The sequence below is a fragment of the Exophiala mesophila genome (assembly GCF_000836275.1).
Source record: "Exophiala mesophila strain CBS 40295 unplaced genomic scaffold supercont1.1, whole genome shotgun sequence".
Classification (NCBI taxonomy): Eukaryota; Fungi; Ascomycota; class Eurotiomycetes; order Chaetothyriales; family Herpotrichiellaceae; genus Exophiala; species Exophiala mesophila.
In genome coordinates, this window is record NW_015622504.1 from 4056630 (window position 1) to 4078016 (window position 21387).

General features: G+C 50.1%; 8 protein-coding genes across 9 annotated transcripts; 2 read left to right on the forward strand and 6 right to left on the reverse strand.

The window, feature by feature from the left end:
- Window positions 1-287: 287 nt before the first annotated feature.
- On the reverse strand, window positions 288-485 carry PV10_01298 (uncharacterized protein; the record flags this gene model as incomplete). Its single annotated transcript, XM_016365489.1, has 1 exon — window positions 288-485. One exon carries the CDS (start codon window positions 483-485, stop codon window positions 288-290), a length of 198 nt encoding a protein of 65 aa, XP_016229138.1.
- Window positions 486-1706: 1221 nt separating this feature from the next.
- Window positions 1707-2738, reverse strand: PV10_01299 (uncharacterized protein; the record flags this gene model as incomplete). The annotated part of the gene is made up of 1 exon (XM_016365490.1): window positions 1707-2738. One exon carries the CDS (start codon window positions 2736-2738, stop codon window positions 1707-1709), a length of 1032 nt encoding a protein of 343 aa, XP_016229139.1.
- A 569-nt stretch (window positions 2739-3307) lies between these two features.
- On the reverse strand, window positions 3308-5387 carry PV10_01300. 2 transcript variants are annotated; one of them, XM_016365492.1, is made up of 4 exons: window positions 5155-5387; window positions 4520-5092; window positions 4227-4470; window positions 3308-4159 (listed from the first exon to the last, which is right to left on the reverse strand). In XM_016365492.1, exons 1-3 carry the CDS (start codon window positions 5242-5244, stop codon window positions 4312-4314), a joined length of 822 nt encoding a protein of 273 aa, XP_016229141.1. In that variant the 5' UTR covers window positions 5245-5387; the 3' UTR covers window positions 3308-4159; window positions 4227-4311. The 2 variants fall into 2 exon arrangements, with proteins under 2 accessions (XP_016229141.1, XP_016229140.1); XM_016365491.1 differs by having other exon boundaries at window positions 3308-4470.
- A 2893-nt stretch (window positions 5388-8280) lies between these two features.
- Window positions 8281-10386, forward strand: PV10_01301 (uncharacterized protein). Its single transcript, XM_016365493.1, has one exon. The coding sequence runs from the start codon at window positions 8685-8687 to the stop codon at window positions 9867-9869; it is 1185 nt and encodes a 394-aa protein (XP_016229142.1). The 5' UTR covers window positions 8281-8684; the 3' UTR covers window positions 9870-10386.
- Window positions 10387-15368: 4982 nt separating this feature from the next.
- PV10_01302 (uncharacterized protein) lies at window positions 15369-16848 on the reverse strand. The gene is made up of 3 exons (XM_016365494.1): window positions 16588-16848; window positions 16227-16522; window positions 15369-16168 (listed from the first exon to the last, which is right to left on the reverse strand). Exons 1-3 carry the CDS (start codon window positions 16684-16686, stop codon window positions 15451-15453), a joined length of 1113 nt encoding a protein of 370 aa, XP_016229143.1. The 5' UTR covers window positions 16687-16848; the 3' UTR covers window positions 15369-15450.
- A 331-nt stretch (window positions 16849-17179) lies between these two features.
- PV10_01303 (deoxyuridine 5'-triphosphate nucleotidohydrolase) lies at window positions 17180-18045 on the forward strand. The gene has a single exon (XM_016365495.1). The coding sequence runs from the start codon at window positions 17312-17314 to the stop codon at window positions 17930-17932; it is 621 nt and encodes a 206-aa protein (XP_016229144.1). The 5' UTR covers window positions 17180-17311; the 3' UTR covers window positions 17933-18045.
- Window positions 18046-18134: 89 nt separating this feature from the next.
- PV10_01304 (pyridoxal kinase) lies at window positions 18135-18965 on the reverse strand (the record flags this gene model as incomplete). The annotated part of the gene is made up of 1 exon (XM_016365496.1): window positions 18135-18965. The coding sequence occupies one exon, from the start codon at window positions 18963-18965 to the stop codon at window positions 18135-18137; it is 831 nt and encodes a 276-aa protein (XP_016229145.1).
- Window positions 18966-20263: 1298 nt separating this feature from the next.
- Window positions 20264-21249, reverse strand: PV10_01305 (proliferating cell nuclear antigen (pcna); the record flags this gene model as incomplete). The annotated part of the gene is made up of 5 exons (XM_016365497.1): window positions 20264-20281; window positions 20334-20623; window positions 20678-21107; window positions 21159-21199; window positions 21225-21249. 5 exons carry the CDS (start codon window positions 21247-21249, stop codon window positions 20264-20266), a joined length of 804 nt encoding a protein of 267 aa, XP_016229146.1.
- Between the last annotated feature and the right edge of the window lie 138 nt (window positions 21250-21387).

Sequence of the window (21387 nt, forward strand, 5' to 3'; positions counted from 1 at the left end):
TCTAATAGAATCATAACACATACAAACAAACACTACATCACAACACCACACACACACTCTCTCTCACTCAGTCACCCCTTGTCCCTTCCACAACTCAACTGCACCCGTAATCTAGTACCACCCACATCTCCTCAATCCTCAACCCGTCACACAACCACGCCCTTTGATCCCATCCCTTCCCCTTCCCCGGTTACAAGTTTCTATTTTGCGATAGACTCCGAAATGTCGTTCGTCCTGTTCTTCGGATCAGTTCTCTCTCCCCCCCCCCTCCTCCCCTGGTTGCCTGCTCACGCATTCATTCTCGACTGAATCCATGCCTTGGAAACGGGAATGTTGGGAAACTCCGTTTCAAAGAGAATCTTGGTCGAGTTTACATCTTCGTGATTTGAGGCGCAGCCACGGATAAAGGCGTCGTGTTTGGCCGTCCAGCCGTTAGGTCGGGTGGGTTTAGTTGCGCTTGCATTGGCATTTCTTGCTGCAGACATTATGATGATTGATTGAATTTTGCGCAGTTCGAAAGCCACCAACTTGATAGTGATGTGAAGTTTCTGACCTAAAGCTTGATCACTCGTGAAGGGCTTCACTACAAGATGTTAGGAACTTTCGTCTTTTGTTGCTGACACCATGTTCTAGGTTAGCAAGTATTTCATTGACCGTGTGTAGTAGATCTTCATCTGCTTATGAAAATCCACTCTCCGATCGAAAGATGTTTCTTGCTCTGACCAAGCAATCATGCAAAGCAACCGAGAAGAAAGACAGTAGAGGAATGTCTCACCAGCTGTAAAGTGCTCTTTGAGAATTTTCGATCTTTTCCCTGAGGCTAGATGTATGTTGTTGCTGTTCGACAAGTTCGATATTTGTGATAGAGCCTCTGCGAAGAAAATGGATCTGTTGTCACGCTGAGCTGATGGTTAAGAATGAAGAGGCTGTGATGGTGAGGGATTGTACTAGGAATGCTGAGCAACGAGAAAAAGAGCATGTGGGCTCAAGGGGCAAGGTATTCTTTATATCTTGATAGGAAGGGGCGACTGTTCCATGGATGCTTCAGGTCGTTTGTACCTTCGACAAAGATGGACGGGGAAGTGGAAAGATACAGAATGAACCCATGTACCGACAGGCAAACGAATGAATTGCTACCTCAATCTCAAGTCCAAGTGGTCCAACCCAGCCGTTTGACCTGAAGATCCAAGTATCCGACAAGACGGATATTAGGCCAATTCAATGCCGCGGTGAAGGCTTGGCCGGTATTGTAATAGAGTCTTTCGCAATAACGATTGCGACCCTCGAAAGCAACCCACGTGGCGTTGACAAATCGAACACAATCGAGCAATCAGACACAACAACCGCACCAACCTGTATGAGAGATCTATTGCAATCGCCACGATAGCAATCAACAAGCCCCCACTGAATGGCCATAGCATTGCTCGTCATCGACAAGAAGATTATACGGTGAGAAGCTTTCATACGGAAGTCGAAAGTCATCTTCCGCTGTCATCTTGGCCACAAACGATCCATCTCCTGTTTGATTCCCCTTTCGAGATTGCGAAGGAGGATGCTTGATCCTGTGCAATGGGAAAAATATCTTGACTTTGGCAAAATTGTCCAGGAACCTCCGTCTTGTCCGTCCTTGAATTCCAAATCCAATTGAGGAAATGCCGGATGGCATCCGCTTCCCCGAGCCACCTGCAGCCTCCCGTTCATATCATCTAGCCCGAGATCCCTTCAAACGCGTTGCACCACGAACTCCAGTGACTGTCACGATCGCTATGCTTCAAGATATACCGGTTCGTACAAGGTCGTGATCCGATTGGTCGTTGCAAAAGTTTAGAATATACATTGTTAGATGTCGATGAAACATTTCGGATCAGAAAACACCAAATCCATTGGCAAACCATGCAAAAGACATTGTAGTGATTGCGACCGCAGTCAGAAGAACGCCAAGAGCTTGCTTCTCGTGGATAGACAGTGCCCCGTTGCAGGTGGCGCACTTGAACTCGTTCAAGGGAACATATGGTTGTCTGGAGAGGTATTAGTACATGGTAAAGAAGGCATAAGTGGGGAACATACCCTGTATACATGCCAAAGACGTATTGTGCGTAAGCACCTAGATGACCTGCAGATGGGACGTCGCTGATATCCCTGTCTGAATCGTGCACAATCAAGGTGTAGCTTGCGACAGGAAATGGCTGCGAAGAAGTGGCGGGAAAATTACCAGTGTCCCAAAGAATGGCTCCCGTCTCTTCTACAGACATATTTGAAGCAATGGTATAGGTTGCTGAATTAATCGCGCAAGAGGCCAGAACGTCGATTGCCTTGGGAGTTACAAGTAACGAGGTGTAGTTCCACTGGAAGGGTATCATAGTTCCGACTTTGTAGTATTGAGGACCGTCAATAGGGGCGGGAGTAATGAGTGAGATACCCCCAGGAGGTTTTCGAGGGTCGATGGGGGTCGTTTGAGTGCTTGTCGTGCGTGTGGTGCCAGAACCAGATCTGGCACTGGTTGCGGAACCTGTTATGGTTGCAGAGGAACCGGTCCCTGACGCAGATGCTCTTGAAGTGGCAGTAGTTTCGTCTGTTGCCGCAGCAGTGTTGCTGGCAGAATCAGTCGGCCTTTGTTCTTGACGTCCAACGAGAAATCTGTCGATATCGAACTTTGCTGGCCATGGCCAGGCGGCTGAGGAGGAAACGAGGAAGAGGAGGAAGAGCGTGCAAGACGCAAACAGGCCGGTGGCCTTCATCCTTGATGTTGGGCTCTAATGTGACAGCGGTTCTTGATTGATAGTTGGGAGGAGGGAGGAGGGAGGGAGGAGGGAGACGGGAGGGAGACGAGACTGGTGTTCCTTGTGACAAGGTGATGGAAGGAAAGGCCAGGGGTGATGAACGGGCGACTGGGTGATTTTAAAGATTATAACGAGAGTATTGAGTCAATTGAATATGTTAATAAACGACAGGAGAAGAGGCAGATGAGAATTGCTTGTAGAATCTGAAGATCTTGTTGAGAGAGTGAGTGGCATTATTCACGAAGAGTCTGGACACTTGATTTTGGTGGTTGTCTCACTCGCTCCTGCACACTTCTCCCTGACGACGAATCCGACCGCTCGGGCCAAAACAAAAACTCCATGTTGGCGCGCCATTTGCCTCCGCGCCATTCTTCTTCAGGTTTAGCTCATGTCATTGCCGCAAGCTAACTATATATGGATTAGATGGTTTCTTAATTTGGACCCTGGCACTCTGCGCTTTTATGTCAACATCGCCGTCAGTCTCACCACATCATGCTGGAGTTCCCAGCTTCTTATGCAAAGAAATGAAGGAATTGAGATATACATTCCTTACGCTACCTAGTCAGAGGCTATTGACTGCCACATAAGCTAAGCCTGCGTGCCAAATAACTGCAATGAAATAGACAGAAGACCTTATGTTGACCTCGACTATCAATAGCGACTCTTAGGTATAGGAGGATGGATCTTTTCGCTGCGTGCAAGGCTCGTCTTCTCGTTGTGTCAAAATGGAAGATTGTAGAGAAGGTCAAAGTAAGTGACGCCATCAGAAGCAACTCAGCCACCTCATATTAACGTCGAATCAATGCTCGTTTCATCTGCACTTTCATTCATGCGTCATCTCCTAGTCGTGAATTGGTAGACTAGCTCCGAGTGTCATGAGGTCGTAAGTCTTAGCAGATATCCTCGACATCGTTTTGTGCGGAGGAAATAATCGTGTACATCCCAGGGCCTTGGGAGGATTGGCAAATGTAGTAGGTACAGGATCGACCAACGTCCAAGGAGTCTTCTCCCGATATGGCGGCGGATAATAGTAGTCGTAAATCCTTGAACCCAAATACCTAGTCTTCTTTGGTCGAATGATCTATGATCATAGCTCGACTCATGCGTCAATTGTCGCTTCAACAACGCCTTGCTTTTCTGGTTCTGATCTCGGGGCGATGTGTCCGCTACGTCCCAGAGACAAATGTCATACATCGCAGCACAACACTGCCAAGCCGAGATGGGCATGTGTGACAAAGTCCGTGCTATTCCCTAGACCGCATCCACTGTCATTCGTCTGACCCTCGACCCAATTCGATGCAGTCCCTTGTGGGACAATGCATGCAGTTGTGATTGTAGTCAAAGCCAGTAAAAGTTTGTTGTACAAGGTGTCCGGGTCACTTTCGGACATTTCATTAGTCGTTTGTTCACGTCGTTCGTTCACTCCTTGGAAGCGAGAAGTCTCACCAGACGTAATCGAATGTGAGGACTGACAGACACAAGTCCTGGGCAGGCAGCATTCGCCAAATCTCCTTCGAGACACCTCACTCTACTATAAACAATCTCGATGTAGTGCTTGGAATTTGGTCGGTTGGTCAGGTTGTGGCTCTGTCGCCTTTCTGACGAGGGGAAGTTGACGTTTCTGATTCATCAGCTTGTTGCAGATGTCGCACGATTTTGTGGTGATATCTTTGTAGGCGGCCAATGTATCCTATGTACTGTTAGCCGGATCCAGCTATGCCGCGCTTATCGAAACATACCAGAAGCTCACTGAGATTCGTGCTCGGCTTCAAGTTCTCCAAAATGCTACTGCGAAGGGCAGGTGCTTCGGTATCTGGCTTGCCAGACACCTTGTAGCCACCCCCGTCACTCAGTTGGGCAACTTGAAAAGCAAGATGAGTGATGCTGACGTTGACCGGTAAACCGGTGGCTTCGTTGACGATGTCGACTTTGAGATCAGGATTGTTGGTCTTGAAATTGCTGACAATTTCTAAAATGTTCTCCTGAGCCGGCTCCGGTTCTGGATGAGTGTCTCCGTTGACGAGGTCGATCGTTCCAGCAATGAGATTAGCATCTTGGAGCAAGGTAGAATAATCCACCACCCAAGCATCATCGCCTTGGAATTGCTCTGCTCCATTGACAGCGCTCCACAGCTGTCGGACGTCTTCACTGTGCCAGTCTTTTTTGAACTTCTGGATATCGCTGCTTCCAGTCTGTGCAGCCGTTCTTAGAGAAGAGGCTAGTTTCTCGGGTTCAAACCCAGAAGGATCCTCCAAAGCGAAGCGCGTCGGATTAATTAGCTTCTCGGGCAGCAGTGTACGCAGGCCACCAATCTTATAGTGGAGTCAGAGCGTGTCTCAAAGTCAACGATTTCAATGTCAGGGTTAATACATACCTGATTGTACATCTGTTGCAACTTGGCCAGCCTTTCAACGATCTGACGATCTTCAGGGTTCACATCTCCCATGGTTGCAGACTCCCACATGACGGAGAAAGTGACGAGGCTCAAAGCAACTAGAGTAATGTCGATGAGATAAGACTCGCAGGAAGCGATAGATAATGCGAACGTAGTTGTATCGCCATGAACGTATCAGGGAAAACGCAGATTCGACGGAGTGATGCGGTCTTGATCTGTCACGTCGTGCAAGTCTGGGCAAGTCCGAGTCACGAGCAAAAGATATTCCCCACGAAAGTTTAGCGGATCCTGGAGCAAGCGAGGAGGTACACGTGACCAAGAAGCAGGGCAATGTAGTCACGTGATGAGAGGAGTGTCCATGCACGTGATATGCAGGTCACACCCCGCAAGGCTTATTCATCCTGCCGCCCTTCACTGTATACCATTAAGTAAGTTTACATAATGTGGAAAACACATAAAGCATCATAATGGCATATGGCATGTGTGTCGATGAATTCTAGCTGTTCTCATTGTGGAATGTGACCGATCTTCACCCTCTCATGGCTCTTTGCCAGCTAATTCATGATCACCCTTGCGCGATCTTGGCTTTTCATCTAACATTCCCTCTGTACAGCGGCATTGATGATCTACTACTGTATCATCACAAGTGAGATATTGTGGAGAAGAGTTGCTGCGTCACACGAGGCACCCGCACTTCTAACGGAGAGTTAATGAACAGGTTGTTCAAGGGCTTGGTAGTGATGAACAAAGCCATCCAACCAGTCAGGTTTTCCATATGGACAAATCAAACAGGCTGGAATCGCAGTGGAGAACTAAGATTTCGGGTTCGAGAGTTGTACATTTGATTCCACCTGACGGGTCGGGACACGAGTCGATACACTCGTCTCAGCACAGACCGCGGAAAGCCGGCTTCACCTATTGTGATCGAGATTCATTGTTCTCTTGGATGATTGACGCTTTTTGAATTCAATGTTTGTGCCTTGAAATCGTCAGACCCATGACGCATATAGCCTGCCTGACCTGCTCTTGCGGAGGACATGTCCCGCTTAGGTTTGGGATAGCCGTGACCTCGTGTCTTCTGACCGTGACGATCAAAGAGTTGGCAATCGCAGATAATTGTAACACCGGAAGCATAAGACACTAACTTAGTAGGGTCGGTCAGTGCGAATACGGTCGCTCTTTAAGTGAACACGGTGAACTAAGGGGTGCCACGACCGCGCCCGGCTTTAAGTGTACTTCAGTCCGTGCTCCAAGAACTCAAGGCATCGGTACAACCGACAAGCAAACCATCTTCACTAGAAGATCGACATTCGGCATCATCAAAACAGGAAAATAATCTTCCTCTTTACGGACGAGCCGATCTTGGATGCTAAGTAGAGCTCATACAACCAAACGCCCTGTGAACTTAGGGTCTTTCTCGCTTGTCCAAGCTGTCGTAACGGTGTTCACTATCTTTAGTGGAGTGCTAGGCCAACGAAGCCTTTCAGCCCCAGTCTGCGACGTTGTATTCTCAGTAAGTCAGGGACAATTTTGGAGCACAGATGATGTTCTTTTGACGACGGACTGTCTCATCGGCGAGCAGTTGGGTATGGTAGAGCAAGCGGCAATCATAAACAAGCGATATCCATTCCCAGTGGGTCGTGTCTAAATCAGGCAGAATTGGCCTGAACAGGACGTTCGGTTGAGACGCCCCCTTGGTCTCCTGCCCTGACTAATAATACTTAGAAAGACTCGGTACTCGGGTACAGGTCGGGCATTCTACCAGTTCCCGGCGACTTTGAAGTTGGCTACTGGAACCTGTAGGTAGAAGACCATGCACATCCACACCAGTCGAGGATTCTTAGAGGTCACCATCTAGGAGCAAATCATGATTTTGATACATCTATCGACGTCATACTCATGTTACTCTCGTAGCGATACTGCTGGTGGTGGTTAGTTTCAGGCAGTACACGGTCGCCATGCAATCTCACTGCGCAGGTCGACAAAGAAGCTTGCCTCAGTATCAAGAAAACAGATTGATAATATCCACGATGGACCCCAATGTCAGTGCTCATACGGAGAGATATTTGGCCGCGAGCAGCCCGTACGGGACGACCATAGGGCCGTTGCCAGGCTTGTATCTCCCCAAGAATAACGTGAACCCGCCCCAGGGGGAGAGGATAATTATTCATACTTGGGACGATCTAAGCACGCCAAAATACGACAAGTGGCTGAGTCCAGGTAGTGTACCCACCCCACGGGAAAGGGAGAAGCAGAATAGCCCTACCCGCTGAGTGGGCCAGAGGGAGTACGCATACGTATACGACACCACTCCAAGGAAGGTTTGGGGCCCCTCTGGCGTCTCGTACGGGCGTACCACCCACTGTAGTATGGTTAATCCTGTGAGTTTACAGGCATACGCATCTTCACAGAAGCATAACCAGGGAGGGGGACCACCCATTCGCATACCCAGGTACTTCCGCATAGTCAAGAACGTAACCAAATGGCAGTGCTTGGAGCGCCCACTGGTGTCACTCTGGGCCTTAGACGCTATTCCTTGTCTAGAGAAGCCGTATGAGTGTGTACCGTACTAAAAGCCCAGGGTGGAGAAGACTATAGCGGCAGCCAGTGTTACAGCCTAGAGGAGGGGCTTTCTGGGCATCACTGGATCACTCCCCACACTGGAGCTAGGAAACGAAGGGGTGTATGGGCACGATGGGTAAAGTAGGGCTGTGTTTGCTACCTAGACATTATTGACAGTAGAGGTACCAAGGTCGACGTGGGCCGGGGTTGGAGGTCAGCCAACGGTGGCATCTCACCGACCCTGGACTTGGCCTCGCTGGGTTGGTATTTAATGTTTGCATGGGTATCGCCCTATACATGGAGCTCGGGAGCCAGTCATGAGGCTTATCTGGCGATGGCGACCCCAAAAAGCAGCAACCGGCCGGGATCAGCATGGCGATGAAGGCTCCACTTGGTTCATTTTATGATCGGCACGCGCGGTGAGGACGGAGGTCTGAGCATATTCCTGGATTGCAATAATGGATTACCCGATCAAAGCAGATGCCATGCAAGCAGGCTCGCACTTTTGTCCTCGACTGTTGCATCTTAACCACCCCATCCAAGATAGCATGTGGATTTGCTTAAGTTATGGGTCTTTGATTCGCGCCCGTTTTTATCGCCCTTCGCCCTTATGCTTTTTCCCTTTGCCCTTGAACCTTCTCCATAGCCCTGCGATCGTCTCTGGATCGTGGTCAGCAATCATCCTGGACGGTTCGGTCTGCACGGCCGACAGCATCCACTTTGCAACGTGTTGGGCTTCTCGCACCCACCAGCCTTAGCTCCGTTTCTGTTCCTATGTATAAGTCCCGACTCTCTCGTCGGCCCCATGTTGATACCTCTGGTCTACCGTTGCTCCTACTATCATTCCTGACTAATATACAGAAGACATCGACATCCCATGCCGTCCACCGACCCAACTGGTTCTCCCGCGATATATCAGTCTAGACTGTCTTATTATTAACAACAAAATGGCCCTGGACGCTCAAGACACTGTCTTCTCCATCACCCCACCAGCAAGCGATATTGACGAATTCGAAAAGACCGGGCTGTTGGCTTATTCACCATCTGTTGCCCGATATTGTTATCCTTCCCCTACCCCTTCCAGCCAGGAGCATTCAAAATCGGTGTCGTCCGACTCGTTGTTTATGCTTCCTGAATTGATCATGTCGAACCCTCAGGATCACCACCTCCACAACATCTCCTTTGATACTCCAATGCCACAAGCTTCATTCTATCCAGTTCCTGAGACAACCAATCCATCACTATCACAGTTTGCGCCTGCTCCAGACATGCTTTATGGCATGTATGAATCGAGCAGCTGGTATTCGTACCCCAACTATACCAGTGGTCAGCAGATACAGCAATATGGCGCACCTCAGTCGACTCAATTTTCCATTGACGACCCCCTTGGTCCCCCGTTGGCGAACATTGTTCCTCCTACCCCAAGGGAAGTTCAACCTGTTCAGTTTGACCAGCTGCCAATGCCCTCGACCATTCCCTCACACCAACATTTGAGTGCCTCGCCCGCCTTTTCTCAGGTCTCCCACCACAGTGCGGGTAGTCACCGGAGTAGTGTTTCGTCACTGTCCAGGTCCTGTTCTCCGGCTTCGTCGTACCCAACACTGGGACATGAGCAGCCAGCATTGAGGCAGACGCCTCGGTCCAACTCGACATCGTCAAACACTTCATTACACGCTTACGGCATCCCGGTCCATGAGCCAACATCAATGCCATCTTCATCATTAAGTCCCCACCCTCAGGCGTGGCGATGTGCATTTCCAGGGTGTACGTCTCGAGCGACATTCACTCGAGGATGCGATCTACGCAAGCACTACAACCGGCACAGCAAGCATCTTTTCTGTCGAGTTAAGGGCTGTCCGCAAAGCGAAGCTGCAGCGTCTGCCCGTGCCAAATCCTCAGACCAACCCCTAACGGGGGGATTCAGCAGCAAGAAGGACCGGGCGAGGCATGAAGCCAAGCACAACCCCGGGATTATGTGCGAGTGGCGAGGTCCAGACGGAGAAGAATGTGGTCGTGTTTTTTCCCGCATGGACAACATGAAAGATCACGTCAGACGCATCCACAGTAAAGGACAGGCCCAACAACAACAGCAACAGAAAATTCAACGACAAAGTCAATCAAGTCGGGCCTGATACCATCTTCCCCCGCAATCGCCCTATCTGCACGACTGGAAACTTCTGAATTTCCACGTGTGACAGACAGCACGTCTGACCTGTAAAGTATGATTTATCTACGATGTTTACGAGGACAGGACAGGACAGGACAGTGATAGGTGGTATTGTCGAGTCAGGGTTCCAAGTGTGCTGGTCCATACTGAACCAAGAGGATGATCTTGCTCCTGGGCACGACAAGAGTGAGGGAATTGGAACCCCTGGGTTCCAAGCTCTCACGATTCTGACGAGGTACTGGGAGGATCTATTGCATGTTACGGCCTACAAAGGGTGTGCGCGAGAATTGCAAGTCTGTACAAGATTCCCATCTCATCTCCGCGGGAAACAAGCATAATAGAAGCAGCGGAGATATTTTCATCCATGGAGCATATCATGACAGAAACATAGCGGACTTGGCTTAGTAGCCTGTTCCAGCCTAGCGTGTTCGATCTAGCTATAGCAGACGACCAAACAATATTACAGAGAATATTGATGATTGTGCACACCCTGATCTGACAAAGCGGAAATACCTCATTTCGCGGAATTAAGCCACTTGGCATATCTGGGTAATTAGCTTGTGTAGTTGGACTGTTTGCGAGAATTGATTACCCGTACAATCAGAGCAAACAAAGGGGGAAGTCAAAAGTGGTGAGTTGACCTTCTGAGTACAGAGTTCCAACTAACTGGCGATTCGCGCATATCAACCAAGGAGAAACGGTCGGGCGCAATCACCATCTCGTTTGAGTTAGTTGGTTGGACTGGAGGACATAGGATGGATCCAGGTGGAGTATCGGCCCCCAAATGAGATGGATTTCAAGACCTAACCAGTCAGTATGATGACGAATGACATGTTGATGCACTGTTGGACGAATACGAAAATGCCAATGTCGACGAGATTATTCTCGAAAAGCCACCAATGCGTGTGAATCAACGTGGCTCCGTTTCATCCTTGTTGGCTGTGGAATACCCGCGGATTTACTAGCAAAGGTAGCAGGCTTCCAGTTGGCTGCCAGATGACGGTGACGCAACCGCAAATACTGTACAGGCAAACAAGTTGGGGAATGTTTGCGAGGGACCTTTGGTTTAGTCTCCGGGCCCTCTCTCAACCCTCAAGCAATGTTTAGGCAGACAAGTTTCCAGCTACCAGCACCTGGCTTGTCCGTCATCTACAGAGTAGATGCCAAAGGACAATTCAATATGACTCGACTACACACAACGATCCAATCTTGAGACATAAAAATGTCAGTGAGTGTCACTGTCACCCTCCTCTTCAGCTGGGGCCCACTGTAATCAAAATGGGCTTGATTCTCAGAATGCTTTGGGAACTCACTTCGGAGAGCTAGGAGTGGGCGGTGGTGACCACTAAGTAAAGTCTACGCACCGCCCATATCATAGGTGCATAGTCATTGTTTACCCAGAGACTCTGCCGCTATGCATGTGCGATGGATACTATGCCTCACTTACATAACCACAATGATTTGGAAGGAGGCGAGTTTGGGCTCATGCATAGCGAGACGAGACCGCGGCCGCAGAGTCCGCTGTCTTGGGGATCTTCAATTCAATGCGGTATGCGTAGGCACAATTCTATCTTGAGAGCCTCTGGAGATGGCAAGCTCTCGTAAGCCAGAGCCCAGTTCGTCTGGCCTTGGGTCTTGGTTTCTTCGGAGTATGGGTACCCGCGCCGCGTGCCACGCCGTTACCTGGGCGGTCAAGTTTGTGACAATTCACCATTCAACTCGGAGAAGAGCTCCCCTCTATTCCGCTAATAAGCCTTGGGTCTCCACTCGAAGATGACAACTTCAAGACTTGGCTAGGTAAAGACTTGAAGACTTAACTCCGCTTCACGTGCTCCGGGTTTTGTTGGAGCGAGAGGCACGTATGACCCGAAGACCGAGGGGGAACACCTGGGGGGAGGCACCTGGGGCCGAGGGGACAATCCCCCAGCCTCCCAAAGAAGTGAAATTCCCTCATTTGGTACACCCCTTGCTGAGATCTACACTGGTAAGCCCTCGAAAGGCATATGTCGGGGCCTGGCCAGAGTTGCTTTGTCAGAATGAAGTCTTTGGCCTTTTTGGTGCAATGTCGTGAATATGCACGCCTTCAGGATGAAATCCACCGGAGTTTACCATCCCTCAACAGGCAAGGGGCTAAATCTGGCACTTGATGCCTGTTGGGTCACGGCAAAGTCGAACCCTGGTAGGCTTGTTCATGATCGAACTATCTACAGAGAGTTCAGGAAGCGCGCTTGAAACTCAAGCCCACAATCCATGGGAAAAGACGGATCGTCCAGTAGATTACCACAAACCCCAAATTGCACCCGGACGAGAGTTTATCGTACAAAGTGGTCTTCGGGAAACCCCGAGTGGTCGCACGAACCAACAGCATTGTTTCGCTCTTGGCCGTGGGGACACTGACAGGTGGGCGCAGTGACCTCCACCAGTACGGGAAGACGACCAGTCAAGAACGGTGATGCTGACATCGAGCGAAAGAACGTGCACCTTACATATAGTTTTGTGGGCTGGCTATCGAGGAACCATATATGGAGAGGGGGAGGAGAAAAGAGGACGGGACGGCCACGACGGGAAAGCCACAATCTGCCAATCATCCTTGCTGACTATATGTCGTGCGTGCTATCTCATGGCTGATCGCCCAGGTTACAAAAGGACCAGTGCTACTCGCTGTGCAACCATATATCTCTGAGGTTACATTGCCATGAAAATAATGGGAATTTTTCAATATTGCGTGCCGCATTGATGAACCAAGATGATTCAATTCCGCGTTTATCTAGGGAACTTCCATGATATACGAAATGTCATCGCGAATGACTCATCGTCCATCATCCCCTTCCCCGTCCCCTTCCCCGTCCCCTTCAACCGAGATGAGTCTCAAGCTCCTGCAATTTGAGATCAACGACAAACACGCTCCCACATTGAGAGAGAGACACACAGATAGCAAGACTTACCAGAACTGCCATCGATCGACGCCCTTGTCGCCCAAGCCCCCAAGACGAATCTTTGTTAACTTGGGTCCATGAAATTGAAATTATTCAATGGTGCAGAGCCAGTGGGAACTACTATGCGAGCGGGTTCTAGTCCCTGTGCTCGAATCGTAGTGCATCAAGATTCCTCTTTGTCAGAGTCTATCTGGAGGCACTAATCCAGATCTTGCAACCGTGACTTTTGAGACTAGAGTTTGGCGAGTCTTGCATCCAAGGGTGGAGTCTACACTACAAAGTATAGAGGGTTCACTGGTTCCCAGGCACGCCATGGATATCGTAGGGCAGGGCGCTAATGGAGTTGTGGTACTAGCGAAGCCATTTCTGGTTGGTTCGGAGAACGGAATGCTGCAGGTGGTTTTTTTGACAGAACCCATACGCTGTATGCCTGTAGCCCCGCTTCGCATTCGTTTCTTATTCAGTCAAAGCCGTCCCACCTTGCGGGCCGTACTCGTACGGAGAGGTACTCATTCATGCCCTGTCATTGGACGCGATACCTGGCGATACCGAACCCGAGGTCTCGCTGCTTTAGCTGTCAGAGAACATCATACCGCCCCTCTAGCCATTAACAGTGTTTCTATTCCTCTTTAAGTAACCATGAGATGTTCCAGAATGAGACGGCCTTGGCGTATTTGACAGGTAACGGTATCGGTATCGCCGTCGCGGGCCTTCCGTGGAGGAGATGGGGGTCATGCTTTGCTTGGATTAATAATTATGCTATGGGGGAAAATAAAAGGTGGTGTAGGTACCGAGCCACGGTTTGTTAGGCGCGCATCCTTGGGTCTTAGGTACCCAAGGATCATAGGAATGATTGGTTTTGTCATATCCTTTGTGGCAGCCCCGGCCTGTACAGAGGTGGCATTCTGGATGTAGATCTCCAGACTTTCGGTTCGTTGTGAACTTCTGAGATGGAGTCATGAATCAAATTCACCGGCCCCCACCCTTGTGACCAACCTATCTTCAAACCTATCTCCCAACCTCTGACCTACATAATACCGACTAGAGTCACTCAACCACGTTCGAAACTGTCCTCTCCGGCTCGGCGTAAGACTGAACCGCGTCGGCACCTCGGGATAGGAAATCTATCGTTTGCGTGATGGGGAATTCCCGTTGTGCCAGTCAATGCCAGTCTTTGGTCCTTCCGAGAAAGATAGAAGATCGCCAATTCTCGTCACCGTGACACAGGGCGGAAGCAAACCTGTTGTTAGGCTTTGACGACCCCTGCGTTATGATTGTCATTCATGTGGAATCGTCAGGCCCCTGGCCAACGGCTCAAATATGCGTAGGACTCAAAAGGTAGGCGTACGATGTATTCGTAGTACTTAGGGCCGCTACTGGGACATACCGGAACCACTTTGCAACCCTGGCCCCCAATCCCTGAGACAAAAGTACCAAATTGTAGGCACCCACATCACCCTAGGGCAACTTTTGTCTGACAAATTGGAGGCAGCTATCTTGCCTATGGTCCTTGGTTGATTGCTTGCGTCCACCAACACATGGTGTTTCCAACCCCCCGAATCCCCGAATACCCACCCGGGGATATTATTCGTGAATTTTCTATCATAGGGCTGACAAGTGGCGACGCTTGCGGGTCGGAGGCGCTGAAGCCGTTGATCCTAAACATTTTGCTCGTGGGTTCTACTCTCTCTGTGCTTGCGTCTGTTGTCTGCTTGTCTGCGCTATGCTCGTGTTGTTCCTTACACCGCCAGCCTGGGACGACGGAAGCGAGACAAGGGTTTACGTCGACTATCAGGCATACCAAAACGTCTTCAATCATGGAAATTCGTATCGCCGACCCCCCTAGTTTGAATCATGTACAGACTCGGGCCATATTATTGCCTTTTTCCGTGTGTCGATGCGCCGTGTAAGCCAGTTGCATCTACCAAGAGCAACAGGGGCTGTGTGTGGGGTGTACGGAACCGCTGAATCGGCGACAATAACGAAAGATCAAGAAAACAAAACATTCATACCCCCGAAATTACACAGCTCATTGGATACGAAGTACGATATCAAAACTGCTTCTTGGTCTCAGGCCTTCCTGCTCATCACCTCGTGGTAGGTTAGGTCGCTGGCACAGGTGGTCAGACCCCCATCGTGCCTGTATACCAAGATCGGACAAAGATCCACAAATTCCCGTGTCCTTCAAACATGAACGACAAGACCGTCGACACACGCCGGTGCCTTTCGAGTCAACAGGATCGAGGTCATTGTTGACAGACAGCTCCACAGCATGGTCTCGACGATCATCTCTTGAGATAGACACGGCAGAGCAACGGTTCGATCGATTTCGGCCGAGAGACTGAATACTGTATGCTATCACGCTCGAAACTGGTATGATATCAGACAAGAAAAGGCCTTGGACGGGACGCAGCTAGCGCACTCCAGGTGGCTATGTCCTTTTACAAACACCCAAAATAGTGTCACCAGCACAGATAGTGGGTCGACTAATAACTTGATTGCTTGTACGACAGTCTCATGTTTACACTGGCAGAGATATTGTATCATGTGGATCTAGTTGCAACATCATCTCATCTACATACAGTAGTATTGCGATTGCGCCTCTACATACTACAGCTTCGCCTTTCCATCACTTGTCCTCTGGAGTCTGGCGACCAGGTCAAACGCCCACTCACCGTACGGCCCCATCTGGGCGGCATATTGTTTGGCGGTGGTCCCGCTAGCTTGTCGTTGGGCATACCGTGCTGCGATACCTTGCATGATGACGCCGGTTCTGAAGCCCCCAAATGCTCTGCCCCAAGCTAATTCTGATCGAGCATCATACCCAGACGCTTCAACATACCAATCGACTGCCTGTTTCAAAGTTGGCAGACCTGGAGTCGCTCCGTCGACGAATTCCAGGCTTTCTTTGCTTCCTGAGCCGTCAAGACTTCTTCCCACCCACGCCCAAGGTGCGGTCAGATTGACCAAATCCGACAGTGGGTGTCCTATCGTTGCCATTTCCCAGTCCAAAATACCAATAACTCGAGGTTCTGTCTTGTGGAAAACCAGGTTGTCGATTTTATAATCGCCGTGGATCAGGGTTCCACGGTCTTTGGGTTGAGTTGATTTCTGCTTGAAGAAATCCACCATCTCTTGAAAGTGAGGAATATCTCCAACTGGTTTCTTGGTGTCCACGTCCACTGCTGCTGCTTGCGCCTTGGATAATGTTCCAAAGGTCTTCAACTGCCGGTCATAAAACCCGGTGTGTCGACCGAAATTCGACAGGCCGACCTTGTTGAAATCAACCCTGTGAAACTTGGCAAGCGTCTGAACGGCGTCTTTCCACCTAGGTAAAGGTTAGTTGCTTGCCTACAGCAGATGGGACGTCTGCGACGAATGCTCACATCGCTGTTCGATCCTCCGGGCTGACTCCGGGGAAATGGTTCTCTGTCACCATACGTCCGTCGAGGAATTCCATGATGTAGAAATCGGTGCCCACAACGCTGGGATCTTGACACAGGCAGTAGACCTCGGGAACAGGGACATCGGTCTGGCCTAGTGCCTTGATAATCCTATATTCGCGATCGACCTGATGGGCGGTCTTGGACAGCAGCTTTCCCGGGGGCTTCTTGCGCATGACATATTTGGCTCCTTTAGCATCGGTGATTTGGTAGGTAGGGTTGGACTGGCCAAAGCCGAACTGTGTCTTTGTTAGTCTTGGGTCTCAAAATTTGAGTTTCCGCTTCACTAGAAGTGTCTACGGACCTGCTTCAATTCCAGTGGAGTCTTGATCTGAGGAACATTGGAGTCGATGTAGCGCTCGAGAGAAGCCAAGTCGATCGGTTGGCGTATAGGTCCAGCCATTGTGTTTGTATTGTTAACTATGCATGGACAAGGGCAGGCTCAACGAGAAAAAAGCTATAAAGCCCAGAAGAGTTCTGAGGAAGACACCAATCGTAGGTCAAAATGTTGTTGTCAGCGCAGAGGCACGCCCGGCTGCGGAAATCTGCCCTGCTCGGATCAGTGAGCCCGAGGGAAGATGGCTATAATCGAAGCCGAAGCAACAGTGTCAGGCCTCGGCTAACATTTTCCCCAGATTGACATTTGCCGGTGTAGCTCCGACTGTTCTCGTGCTCTCTCTGATTGGATGAAGTAGCCAGACGCACCAATGAGAGCCAGGGAAATGGCACGGTGAATCAAATGCTTACTTTACGATGTTCGGTCAATTATTACTGCATCGAAGGTTATCCACGTGACCAAGCCACTTTGCCCCTTCCTCACATAAGACGCGTACCGGCGTGTTGGAGGCCAGATTTACGCGTTGGGGGAAGGCATGGTTGGCGGGGCGCAGACAAATTGGGGGGACAATGAATAGGTAGGATTTCAATGTCAAGACTAGGTACATTGTCACATACAACAACAGCAAAGGTGTCCATATCTAATCCATGACAATTCCTGTCCCATTCACATAAAACAACACCTTAGAATAATGCCAACATCGACCGCAACTACACCCCCTCCTCAAGCACAAACAGCCACAGTTCACTCACCGCCCACTGCATCCAGCCCACCTCTCGCCAAACGAGTCAAGACATCAGAACCTACCTCCAACACAACCACAAACACAATGGCCGAGACCGCAACCGGCAGCAACGGTACTGCCGTCCCTAAACTCACCTCTACGTCTCAGCCCCCACTCCTAATCAAGAAGCTATCTGCCGATGCCACAACCCCGACTCGCGGATCAGCCTTTGCCGCTGGCTACGACCTCTACGCGAGTAAACCCATCACCATCCCTTCACGGGGCAAGGCTCTCGTGTCGACTGATCTTTCGATCGCAACCCCCGAAGGAACATACGGTCGTGTTGCGCCCCGTTCGGGCCTAGCGTCTAAGAACTTCATCGATACGGGAGCTGGTGTCATTGACGCGGACTATCGTGGTGAAGTGAAGGTCTTATTGTTCAATCATAGCGAAGTCGACTTTGAGGTCAAAAAGGGGGATCGCATCGCTCAGTTGGTCTTGGAGAGGATCTATACCCCTGAGATCGTTGAGGTCGAGAACTTGGAGGAGAGTGTTCGTGGTGCTGGTGGTTTTGGAAGCACAGGTTGAACATTGAATAGTATTTATACAGGTTGGAACAGGAACCACAAATTAGAAGAGACTCAACATTTTACCTCTGTTGCTCACAACACGCCATGTCCGGCTCTATACACGCCTTTCGGTCGTCCTTTCTCGTCTATAGAAGTCGTTGGTCCTTGACTCGATCTTTTTGCTGAGCCTACCTAACAGGAATCGTGCGTCATCGTGTTCTTCAAACCTCCAATACTTCAGCTTGGTATCGCAAATTTGGATCCAGGAGATCTCGTGCATATCTGACCACCCTGACCTCAGCAGCTTTTGTTTCTGCAAGATATTTTCTTTTCGCTTCACTATCACCACCGGCTTCCCCATCGGTACCACCTATGCTGCCGGAGGCAAATCTTTGCATTTCTTCGTCCCTGACTTTCATCGTCTTCTCCAGAACGGTCTGCATGCTGCTCAAGACCTTGACAGTTGCCTTTGCCAGAGGAAGGTCAAGTGCCTCCACATCATCATCTGATGCCCACGAGGGGCGATCCAAGAGCTGTGCATCCGCTGCTGCCTCCCTTAATCTCGCGGCCATCAGGCCGGCAAACATGTCACCAGTGCCACTGAAGAAGCAGTCCAATTTAGGCACCTCGACCTTGAACAGACGGGCAGTTCCGTCATCCTTCCTCGTCGAGCCCACCACAGTCAAAACACCAGGTGACCCAGTCTCTTTCAAGCCCACGCCTACGCTCGTGATCACCACGTGGCGTGTTCCAAAAGTTTTGTGTAATGTCCTCACGGCATTCGCCACTCCGGTTAATGTACTGATGCTTACACCGCTCAGCAGCTCGGCCTCAAATTGATTTGGAAGGATCAAATCCGCCTCACGAACTAGCTGGCGATAAGCAGGAACGATTTCCTCAGCCACATAAAGTCGACCCTGGTCGCCCATGACAGGGTCAAGGATCCAAAAGAATCCACCCGGTCTGACCGACGCACGGTAACGGAGGTCTCTGGCGATGAATCCAATCGCATCAACCACATCTGCGGAGGGCGCATAACCCGAAACCAGCATGTCGAAGTCGGTCAAATATGACTGCGTTAAGCCCTGGTACAGTTCGCGAATTTCGGACGCCGGCGTCTTACGGCCTTTGAATTGTCGATAGCCTGTGTGATTGCCTATTGATTGAGCAAAGAGGTTGATTAGTTAGAGACATGACACCACTGCACGTTGCCACACGGGGACCTCTGCCCAGAAGACGATGAAACCCTGCCGTTCCGATTTGGGGGTTATCTAGCTGGACAGTGGACATGCAGCATTGCCATTCGCTTCGACCAGGGGATTTGCCCAGCCTAGGCGATACCCCGATGAGCCAGCGACAAGCTCCGCCATGCCGGCATCGACGAGAGAAGCCATCAAAGGAGTGGAGGACCTAATGCAAGCGGTTCGGAGACTCACTGAAATGGACAGTGTTCATCGCCGCCACATCGCACCCTAGCGTCTGCATGGCAAAGGTTGCCATCGTATTGCCGACATACCTAGCCACAGGACATGATGACACGTTAGTAATTGCATGGGTGGTAGAAGGATGAGAAGAAAGATCCACGTCGTGGTCGGATCCTGCGTCAAACTTCCTCGAATTCGAGGACACAGTTGCGCCCGAGACCACGGCGTCGCGGAGCATCGGTAGCACTTACCCATAAACGACCTTTTGCGACAATTCCAAGATTCCAGTCAGCTCATCTGTCGGGCCAGTCTCACGAGATAGAGAAGGAAATGCATACATGACTAGCAATCGCGAGAACCTTGGTCTCCGGCAACAGGTCATCCGGCGACGCCATCTGACAGGATGCGCCCGGCACGGCGAAATCCTAACTATTCAGAGATAGGGGGAAAGAGAAATATGAGCACGGCTTCTAGTCAATTGTTTATCTTTGACAAGAATGAGAAGGTGATACAAGAGTCACGAGGGTGTGACAGGGGTGGGTGTCTGTGGACCTGTTGACCTGTTGTGGGCTTTACGTGCGAAATGACGCACTTTGCTTCCCCCCAGTTCTCTACTACTCCAGTCGCAGTCTGGCCCTCACCCCAACAAGGCTGAGGGGCAGATTTCTCGCTTCTACTCCTCAATTTCCACTTTGAACATCAAGACCGCTCTTCATGTGTTGCTGCCACATTATATCACATACAAAACACAGCAGTATGTCATTGACGTCGCATTATTACACACACATCCAGGATGCTCTAAGAGGGCAATTTGGTCTGATCGTCTCTTTGTTTTACTATTCCAGTCCATTTTACCCCCCCTTGTGCACCACCAATCATTCTCATGTTGTAGTTGAATTCGTCGTCTCGTATATGGAGGGTGGGGATCACTCTTCGTCTCCAATCTAAGATAATTTGTTAGTTGCTTGTAGCATCACGGTCAAAGATTGAATGTACCTTTGGCGCCAGGTAGAACCGCAGGTAACTGCTACCAGAGAGGGAATATTCCACAAGTAGAGGAACCTCAGACGACAGGCAGAGCTTGACTCTGCTGGACAGTCCGCTGGCCTTGCAGAAGTTGACGAGGTATTTGAGCGAAAAGGTCAGGCTCACGGGTTCGGAGAGGTTGATGGACACGTTCTTCTCGGGAGCTTCGACATTGTTGTGTTGTCTCACGGTGACGCTACCGCTACCGATATCACCCTGGCAGTGGAATCGCACACCATCCTTGTTTGCCTCGATCGACACTTTGGAAATATCAATAACTACACTTCAGCCCACGGTATGATTTGACCACTCACCTGATTCCGACATGGCAATCAGATCGCGACAGATGCGTTGGAACTCGGCGGCTGGCATCTCAATGGTGGCAGCGTATTCAGTATCGGGAATTCCCAAATGCTCTTGATCAATGTCCATCAACTTGATATCATACTCGCTCAGTCGGTCTGTCTCGCTGCTTTCGAAAATCAGGTTGACAACATCGGGGGCGTCCTCTGCTTTGAGTGTGAGGATATCTTCATTTTGAGCCGCACGCAGGACCTTGGTCAGGGCGTTCAGGTTGATTCCGAGGGCAATGTTTCGATCGCAACGGAAAGGAGAGAACATCTCGGCCTTGAGGGCCATGGACACCAAGGCGACGTGAGAGTTGTCCATCGCTTGGAGGGCGATGCCGGAGTCATTGCAATCAAAGTTGCAGTCTTGAACAAGGTCTTTGATGGCATCGACGACCTGTTAGGAATTAGGATTGATGCATTTCTCATCAAGGACATGTTCACATACCTTCTTCAACTGGGCTGCTTGTTCCAGGCGTGCTTCCAACACTGTTGCAGGTCAGCTAGAGGTCACCCAATTGAATTGGTGTGTGTGACATACTGGTGAATGATGTAAAGAGGGAGAATCTCGAGGCAGTCTAGATTATGTGGTTCTACTAGGGTTGATCGTCCAAAGAATTCGTAAGCTGTGAGTGTGTTTGTTTCTTGTTGGAATGAATGTTGAGATAGGCAGAACG

Bases quoted from the DNA above. Each gene is read 5' to 3' on its own strand.
- PV10_01300 (XM_016365492.1), bottom strand. From the start codon at position 5,244: ATGTGGGAGTCTGCAACCATGGGAGATGTGAACCCTGAAGATCGTCAG. The intron at 5,093-5,154 runs GTATGTATTAAC...CTCCACTATAAG, and splicing joins TGCAACAGATGTACAATCAG to ATTGGTGGCCTGCGTACACT. The intron at 4,471-4,519 runs GTATGTTTCGAT...AACAGTACATAG, and splicing joins CGAATCTCAGTGAGCTTCTG to GATACATTGGCCGCCTACAA.
- PV10_01301 (XM_016365493.1), top strand. From the start codon at position 8,685: ATGGCCCTGGACGCTCAAGACACTGTCTTCTCCATCACCCCACCAGCA.
- PV10_01302 (XM_016365494.1), bottom strand. From the start codon at position 16,686: ATGGCTGGACCTATACGCCAACCGATCGACTTGGCTTCTCTCGAGCGC. The intron at 16,523-16,587 runs GTCCGTAGACAC...ACAAAGACACAG, and splicing joins CTCCACTGGAATTGAAGCAG to TTCGGCTTTGGCCAGTCCAA. The intron at 16,169-16,226 runs GTGAGCATTCGT...ACCTTTACCTAG, and splicing joins CCGGAGGATCGAACAGCGAT to GTGGAAAGACGCCGTTCAGA.
- PV10_01303 (XM_016365495.1), top strand. From the start codon at position 17,312: ATGCCAACATCGACCGCAACTACACCCCCTCCTCAAGCACAAACAGCC.